The sequence below is a fragment of the Oncorhynchus kisutch genome, linkage group LG6 (assembly GCF_002021735.2).
Source record: "Oncorhynchus kisutch isolate 150728-3 linkage group LG6, Okis_V2, whole genome shotgun sequence".
NCBI classification, from domain to species: Eukaryota; Metazoa; Chordata; class Actinopteri; order Salmoniformes; family Salmonidae; genus Oncorhynchus; species Oncorhynchus kisutch.
The window spans coordinates 59,585,137-59,594,319 of record NC_034179.2 but is presented as its reverse complement, the minus strand read 5'-3'; the positions used below and the strand labels follow the sequence as shown (position 1 = coordinate 59,594,319).

The 9,183-nt window shown below is 43.6% G+C and overlaps 1 protein-coding gene across 2 annotated transcripts in view; it reads right to left on the bottom strand.

Moving 5' to 3' along the window:
- Positions 1 to 6,096: 6,096 nt before the first annotated feature.
- Positions 6,097 to 9,183, bottom strand: part of kctd13 (potassium channel tetramerization domain containing 13) — a 43,530-nt gene continuing 40,443 nt past the window's right edge. The window contains exon 7 of one of the 2 annotated variants that reach the window (XM_020486058.2): positions 6,097 to 7,601. In XM_020486058.2, the coding sequence (XP_020341647.1) occupies positions 7,365 to 7,601 (237 nt within the window). In that variant the 3' untranslated portion in view covers positions 6,097 to 7,364. The remainder of the gene's footprint in view (positions 7,602 to 9,183) is intronic. The other variant, XM_031827027.1, reaches the window with a different exon arrangement.

Genomic DNA, 9,183 nt, shown 5'->3' with positions numbered 1-9,183 from the left:
AATGCAGATCTCCATTGACCGTTACTTCTTAGTATGACTAGGCTTCTTAGTAGACTAGGCTTCATCTCTGACTGTGTAATCGGCATGTAGCCTCACAAACAGCTGACTTTTCACCCTACACTCAAACTGTGGTTTCTCATTTTTCCTCATGGACCTGTAGCAGCAAGCCCCTATGCTGACCTCTCGTCACTTTGTCCCTGTTCGAAAACAGTTTGGAATAAAAATGAGAAATGTTAGCTAGCTACTGTAAAATGCATTTCTTAAACTATGTTACAGCTTTGAATAAACGTCCTTGTCTGGTCTGATAGGCAAATTGGCAAAATGTACCTTCATAGTTGAAAAGGTAACTGGAGACAAAGTTTGAATCCTTTTTTCAACTTGGAGGTCGGTGCTTTGCTACTGGTCTTGGCCAGACGATACAGTGCCTTGCGAAAGTATTCGGCCCCCTTGAACTTTGCGACCTTTTGCCACATTTCAGGCTTCAAACATAAAGATATAAACTGTATTTTTTTGTGAAGAATCAACAACAATTGGGACACAATCATGAAGTGGAACGACATTTATTGGATATTTCAAACTTTTTTAACAAATCAAAAACTGAAAAATTGGGCGTGCAAAATTATTCAGCCCCCTTAAGTTAATACTTTGTACCGCCACCTTTTGCTGCGATTACAGCTGTAAGTCGCTTGGGGTATGTCTCTATCAGTTTTGCACATCGAGAGACTGACATTTTTTCCCATTCCTCCTTGCAAAACAGCTCGAGCTCAGTGAGGTTGGATGGAGAGCATTTGTGAACAGCAGTTTTCAGTTCTTTCCACAGATTCTCGATTGGATTCAGGTCTGGACTTTGACTTGGCCATTCTAACACCTGGATATGTTTATTTTTCAACCATTCCATTGTAGATTTTGCTTTATGTTTTGGATCATTGTCTTGTTGGAAGACAAATCTCCGTCCCAGTCTCAGGTCTTTTGCAGACTCCATCAGGTTTTCTTCGAGAATGGTCCTGTATTTGGCTCCATCCATCTTCCCATCAATTTTAACCATCTTCCCTGTCCCTGCTGAAGAAAAGCAGGCCCAAACCATGATGCTGCCACCACCATGTTTGACAGTGGGCATGGTGTGTTCATTGTGATGAGCTGTGTTGCTTTTACGCCAAACATAACGTTTTGCATTGTTGCCAAAAAGTTCAATTTTGGTTTCATCTGACCAGAGCACCTTCTTCCACATGTTTGGTGTGTCTCCCAGGTGGCTTGTGGCAAACTTTAAACAACACTTTTTATGGATATCTTTAAGAAATGGCTTTCTTCTTGCCACTCTTCCATAAAGGCCAGATTTGTGCAATATACGACTGATTGTTGTCCTATGGACAGAGTCTCCCACCTCAGCTGTAGATCTCTGCAGTTCATCCAGAGTGATCATGGGCCTCTTGGCTGCATCTCTGATCAGTCTTCTCCTTGTATGAGCTGAAAGTTTAGAGGGACGGCCAGGTCTTGGTAGATTTGCAGTGGTCTGATACTCCTTCCATTTCAATATTATCGCTTGCACAGTGCTCCTTGGGATGTTTAAAGCTTGGGAAATCTTTTTGTATCCAAATCCGGCTTTAAACTTCTTCACAACCGTATCTCGGACCTGCCTGGTGTGTTCCTTGTTCTTCATGATGCTATCTGCGCTTTTAACGGACCTCTGAGACTATCACAGTGCAGGTGCATTTATACGGAGACTTGATTACACACAGGTGGATTGTATTTATCATCATTAGTCATTTAGGTCAACATTGGATCATTCAGAGATCCTCACTGAACTTCTGGAGAGAGTTTGCTGCACTGAAAGTAAAGGGGCTGAATAATTTTGCACGCCCAATTTTTCAGTTTTTGATTTGTTAAAAAAGTTAGAAATACCCAATAAATGTCATTCCACTTCATGATTGTGTCCCACTTGTTGTTGATTCTTCACAAAAAAATACAGTTTTATATCTTTATGTTTGAAGCCTGAAATGTGGCAAAAGGTCGCAAAGTTCAAGGGGGCCGAATACTTTCGCAAGGCACTGTATACATCCGTTACTGTTATCTTTGGCAGCTCTTGCAAGCTCCTGGAGTAAAACAGTGCCATGGTTGGTAAGGGACGGGGGTGTTGACGAATTGCTAGCCACCTTACTAGTTAGGGTGATAATAAACTCAGCAAAAAAAGAAATGTCCCTTTTTCAGGATCCTGTCTTTCAAAGATAACTTTACAGATCTTCGGTTTAAACACCGTTTCTCATGCTTTTTTTTATTTATTTGATTTCACCTTTATTTAACTAGGTAGGCTAGCTGAGAACAAGTTCTCATTTACAACTGCGACCTGGCCAAGATAAAGCATAGCGTGTGAACAGACAACAGAGTTACACATGGAGTAAACAATAAACAAGTCAATAACACAGTAGAAAAAAAAGAGTCTATATACATTATCTGCAAAAGGCATGAGGAGGTAGGCGAATAATTACAATTTAGCAGATTAACACTGGAGTGATAAATGATCAGATGGTCATGTGCAGGTAGAGATACTGGTGTACAAAAGGGCAGAAAAGTAAATAAATAAAAACAGTATGGGGATGAGGTAGGTAAATTGGGTGGGCTATTTACCGATGGACTATGTACAGCTGAAGCGATCGGTTAGCTGCTCAGAAAGGAGATGTTTAAAGTTGGTGAGGGAGATAAGATTTTTGCAATTCGTTCCAGTCACAGGCAGCAGAGAACTGGAAGGAAAGGCGGCCAAATGAGGTGTTGGCTTTAGGGATGATCAGTGAGATACACCTGCTGGAGCGCGTGCAACGGGTGGGTGTTGCCATCGTGACCAGTGAACTGAGATATGGCGGAGCTTTACCTAGCATGGACTTCTCAGTGGGTCTGGCGACAAATATGTAGCGAGGGCCAGCCGACTAGAGCATACAGGTCGCAGTGGTGGGTGGTATAAGGTGCTTTAGTAACAAAACGGATGGCACTGTGATAAACTGCATTCAGTTTGCTGAGTGAGTATTGGAAGCTATTTTGTAGATGACATCGCCGGCTCGGAAACCAGATGGCACAGCGGAGAAGGTACGGTGGGATTCGAGATGGTCAGTGATCTGTTTGTTGACTAGGCTTTCGAAGACCTGAGATAGGCAGGGCAGGATGGATATAGGTCTGTAACAGTGGGTCCAGGGTGTCTCCCCCTTTGAAGAGGGGGATGACTGCGGCAGCTTTCCAATCCTTGGGGATCTCAGACGATATGAAAGAGAGGTTGAAGACGCTGGTAATAGGGGTTGCGACAATGGCGGCGGATAGTTTCAGAAATAGAGGGTCCATATTGTCACGCCCAGCTGATTTGTCAGAACATCTGCTATCTGGATTTGGGTAAAGGAGAAGCTGGGGAGGCTTGGGCGAGTAGCTGCGCGGGGGGGGGGGGGGGGGGGGGGGGGCTGTTGGCTGAGGTTGGAGTAGCAGGAGAAAGGCATGGCCAGCCGTTGAGAAATGCTTGTTGAAGTTTTCGATTATCATGGATTTATCGGTGGTGACCGTGTTACCTAGCCTCAGTGCAGTGGGCAGCTGGGAGGAGGTGCTCTTGTTCTCCATGGACTTTACAGTGTCCCAGAACCTTTTTGGAGTTAGAGCTACAGGATGCAAATTTCTGCTTGAAAAAGCTGGCCTTTGCTTTCCTGACTGACTGCGTGTTTTGGTTCCTGACTTCCCTGAACAGTTGCATATCACGGGGACTATTCGATGCTATTGCAGTCCGCCACAGGATGTTTTTGTGCTGGTCGAGGGCAGTCAGGTCTGGAGTGAACCAAGGGCTATATCTGTTCTTAGTTCTGCATTTTTGTCTAAGATGGTGCATGCTTGTCTAAGATGGTGAGGAAGTTACTTTTAAAGAATTACCAGGCATCCTCAACTGACGGGATGAGGTCAATATCCTTCCAGGATACCCGGGCCAGGTCGATTAGAAAGGCCAGCTCGCAGAAGTGTTTTAGGGAGCGTTTGACAGTGCTGAGGGGTGGTCGTTTGACTGCGGACCCGTAGCGCATACAGGCAATGAGGCAGTGATCGCTGAGATCCTGATTGAAGACAGCAGAGGTGTATTTGGAGGGCCAGTTGGTCCGGATAACGTCTATGAGGGTGCCCTTGTTTACAGATTTAAGGTTGTACCTGGTGGGTTCCTTGATTTGTGTGAGCCACAAACAATTAATGAACATGCACCTGTGGAACGGTCGTTAAAACACTAACAGTTTACAGACGGTAGGCAATTAAGGTCACAGTCACAACTTAGTAGAAAGGCCGATTCAGTGTCCTGACTCTGAAAAACACCAAAAGAAAGATGCCCAGGGTCCCTGCTCATCGGCATGAACGTGCCTTAGGCATGCTGCAAGGACGCATGAGGACTGCAGACGTGGCCAGGGCAATAAATTGCAGTGTCCGTGCTGTGAGACGCCTAAGACAGCACTACAGGGAGACAGGACGGACAGCTAATCATCCTCGCAGTGGCAGACCACGTGTAACACCGACACAGGATCGGTACATCCAAACATCACACATGCGGGACAGGTACAGGATGGCAACAACAAGAACGCACAATCCCTCCATCAGTGCTCAGACTGTCCGCAATAGGCTGAGAGGCTGGACTGAGGGCTGGTAGGCCTGTTGTAAGGCAGGTCCTCACCAGACATTGGCAATAACGTCCCCTATGGGCACAAACCCACCGTTGCTGGACCAGACAGGACTGGCAAAAAGTGCTCTTCACTGACGAGTTGCGGTTTTGTCTCACCAGGGGTGATGGTCGGATTCACGTTTATCGTCAAAGGAATGAGCGTTACACCGAGGACTGTACTCTGGAGTGGGATCGATTTGGAGGTGGATGGTCCGTCATGGTCTGGGGCGGTGTGTCACAGCATCATCGGACTGCCTGCAATGACAACAAGCTCAATCTCACGCTGTGCGTTACAGGGAAGACATCCTCCTCCCTCGCTGAAAATAAGCGCAGTTGACCGTGAGGATGTTTCTTTTTTTGCTGAGTTTAGCTAACTAAGAGACAAAGAACACAATCAAATTACAAAAATCTCTAACTGAACGGATAAGCAGAATTGTTAATAAGAATGATCCAAATTAAAAGCTATAGAAATGAAATCTTAATATAATGGGATAATGATACGAGACTTAGAGTCTAGTATGGCTACAATCAAGTTTACAGGACATGTATCGGGTAGGAAGTTGAGCGGAAGTGGGCGTTGCAAAAGGTCTTAGACTCTCGCAAAAAAAAGGGCGAATCATGACGTCAGTAATCTCCAGGTTGGCGCTCTGGAATTCCGAGATGGATGACCGTTCAAAATATTTTTCTCGAGTTCAGTCGTCTTGAACTCACTGAAGTTGGAAGTCTTTCTTTTACGCGTGCTATGTTAGTTTCGTCACTAGTTAACAGACACAAAAATGGCTAAACCCCGCCTCTCTACAATTTATCTTCTTAATTTTATTTTAAACTTAAGCCATTGCATGATTTAGGCAGGAGCTCATAGGAGCAAAGTACCGGAACCATAACATTTCTACTGCTTGAGCTTCGGTTCCTATTATTGAATCTCAGCAAACGTATTGTGGAGCTCCTTCACCTAAATGTAAACAGTACCGTATTCCAAAATGAGTACCTGAAACTATTTCAGTCCAAGTCAAGCACTGACCTGACATTTACACACTGCTAACCTTAAAAGCTAGCCAATTTTGACTTTCTGGCTGTGTAATCTAGTGTAAACCGTATGTTTGGCTCTACGAGTTACCTAGAGGGGCATATTTTTTTTAATGTAACCTTTATTTAACTAGGCGAGTCAGTTCAGAATAAATTCTTATTTACAATGACGACCTACACCGGCCTAACCCGGACGACGCTGGGCCAAGTGTGCGCCGCCCTACAAGACTCCCAATCACGGCTGGTTGTGATACAGCCTGGATCTCAATAATATAATGCGGCCCTTCTCGTCATTCACCTGCATTAATGGAAAGGTGAATGCATATTCATTCATCTGTCCATTCGAGAAGATTAAGAGGACAGGAAGAGTGGGATTTTCCACTCGCTCTAACACACAAAACACCAAGAAGCAGGGTTCAGATTTTTATTGAGAATGTTGATGGTCCATAAAATATCTAAATTCCCAGATAGTTACAATATCACAAAGAACATTTGACGGGGGAAAAAATTGTTTGCCCATCTTGGCAGACACTATGGAACGGTTTTCTTGACCCAGATTAAGCCCCTAGTCCTGGATTAAAAAACATTTGCAAATGCGTTTTATTCCAGGACTGCCTCAAACTTCTTTTTTTATAGGATTAGGATGTGAGATTTACCTGCCAGATTACATGCTTCTATGGGTTAACAAGTGTCCAATAACCCCTGGGACATAAACACTTCCCAGGTTCAGATCACTTCCTTCATTTCACCTGTTAATTAATTAATTTTTTGTGATCAGACTTTAGTGTGAGGAAGGAATATGTACCAAATTGAATACAAAGACTTAAACATGATTTTTAGAGCCAAATAAAGCCTGATTTCACCATCAGACAACATGAAATCCTGTTTCAATTAGGCACGGTAGCATCATGGACAAAAACATATTAAAACATGATTTAGCAAGTCAATGTGTACACATGAACTCACATGGCAGTTAAACATGACCATACGTGACATTGGATGAGCATGGCATCAAGTGTCAGTTAGGAAAGTGATCAGTGCATAAACTGGTCAAAATATCAAATCAGATCAGCACCCTCAACACATACAATTCCCACCAACATCTATACAGAATAAATAATGTATTTAAAGTTATATAAAAGGACAAATTAACCAAATAATAAATAGAGACAAATACATACAACAGTAATCAATTCAAAAGGAATAAACATCCAGCAATGCTCAGCAGTCTCATTGTCTCTAACCTACTACCACCACCTCACTCCACCATCCCGGTTCCCTTTTAGTGCAGTTAAAGTACCTTAGTTGAACCAGCGAACCCCTTCATCTTCCAGTCACATCACCACCACCCAAACCTGGTCGGGAGATAGCCCAATCTAGCCCCTAGGTATTTGCAGACCTATGCTGTGGTCCAATTCTCTCTACCTTTCTCCCATAATTGTGCACATTCATTAGTGTATTAGTCCCACCTTTTGGGTTAGGGGTCATTTTCCCCAATCGGGCACCAAAAATAATAAATCTCAGTCCTTGATAATAAGCATCTTGAAGTCCCACATCTGCTTCCTTATATAAGAACCTGTACCACCCCCCACTAAACATCCGCCCTAACCTCTCCATGCAAATACCCCGCCGCCAAACAACCTGTATCTTTACCCTGCCGCTAACTTCCTCTTTTTTCTCAGTCCTTATACACAGTCTGTTGGCCATGTCCTCTCTCATCGTGCATGATATGCCTCCTCACGTGGATCCTCCTCACCCTTCGGTCCCCTGCGCTGGCCCCCTCCTCCTCTGATTGGCTGGCCCCAGGCGATGATGACTCCAAAAGGGCCACGCCTCCCGGGCCAGAACCACGCCCATTCTCATAGATGAGGATGTTGAGGGTCTCCTCAAAGATGCGGGCTTCAGGAAACTCCACCTGACAGGGAGAAGGAAGAGCAGGACACAGGAAGGCAAAGAATGGGTAGAGAATTAGAGAATTCTATATTAAAGTGCCTTCGGAAAGTACTAAGAATCCCTTGACTTTTTCCAACAATTTGTTACATTACAGCCTTATTCTAAAATGTATTAAATTTTTATTTTTTTTACCTCAATCTACACAACACCATAATGACAGCAAAAGCAGGTAGAAACTTTTTTTTTTTTTAACATTTACATAAGTATTCAGACCCTTTACTCAGTACTTTGTTCAAGCACCTTTGGCAGTGATTAAAGCCTCGAGTCTTGGGTATTACGCTACAAGCTTGGCACACCTGTATTTGGGGAGTTTCTCCCATTCTCTGCAGATCCTCTTAAGCTCTGTCAGGTTGGATGGGGAGTGTTGCTGCACAGCTACTTTCAGGTCTTTCCAGAAATGTTAGATAGGGAGACATGTCCACTCCTGCATTGTCTTGGCTCCATGCTTAGGGTCATTGTCCTGTTGGAAGGTGAACCTTTGCCCCAGTCTGAGGTACTGGGCGCTCTGGAGCAGGTTTTCGTCAAGGATCTCTCAGTACTTTGCGCAGTTCATCTTTCCCTCGATCCTGACCAGTCTCCCAGTCACTGCCGCTGAAAAACATCCCATCATGATGCTGCCACCATGCTTCACCGTAGGGGTGGTGCCAGGTTTCCTCCAGACGTGACGCTTGGCATTTAGGCCAAAGCGTTCAATCTTGGTTTCCAGAGAATCTTGTTTCTCATGGTCAGAGTCTTTAGGTGCCTTTTGGCAAACTCCAAGCGGGCTTATGCCTTTTACTGAGGAGTGGATTGCTCAGTTTGGCCTAGCCAACTCTAGGAAGAGTCTTGGTGGTTCCAAACTTCTTCCAATTAAGAATGTTCTTGGGGACCTTCAATGCTGCAGAAATGTTATGATACCCTTCCCCAGATCTGTGCCTGGACACATTGCTGTCTTGGAGCTCTACGGACAGTTCCACTGAATTCATGGCTTGGTTTTTGCTCTGACATGCACTGTCAATAGGACCTTAAATAGACAGGTGTGTGCCTTTCCAAATCATATCCTATCAATTGATTTTACCACAAGTGGACTCCAATCAAGTTATAGAAACATCAAGGGTAAACTGAATGCACCGGAGCTCAATTTCAAATCTCATGGCAAAGGGTCTGAATACTTATGTAAATAAGGTATCAGTTTACATTTGTAAAATGTTCTTAACTTGTTTTCCCTTTGTCATTATGGGGTAGTGTGTGTAGTTCCATTTTGGAATAAGGCAGTAACATAACTAATGTGGAATAAAATTCAAGGGGTCTGAATACTTTCCGAAGGCACTTTACCAATTAAGTAGAAAAAAAAAAAAAGAAATATACAAAAAAATAACTGTTCACACCCCTTTACTTTTTAAACATAATTAAATTGAGATGTTTTGGTCACTAGCATTCATACAATGATCCATAATGTCAAGTGGAATTGTTTGTTGGAAATTTTGAAGAATTAATAAAAAAAATAAAAAAAGGGTAAATGCCTTGAGTCAATAAGTGTTCAACCCCTTTGTTATGGCAAGCCT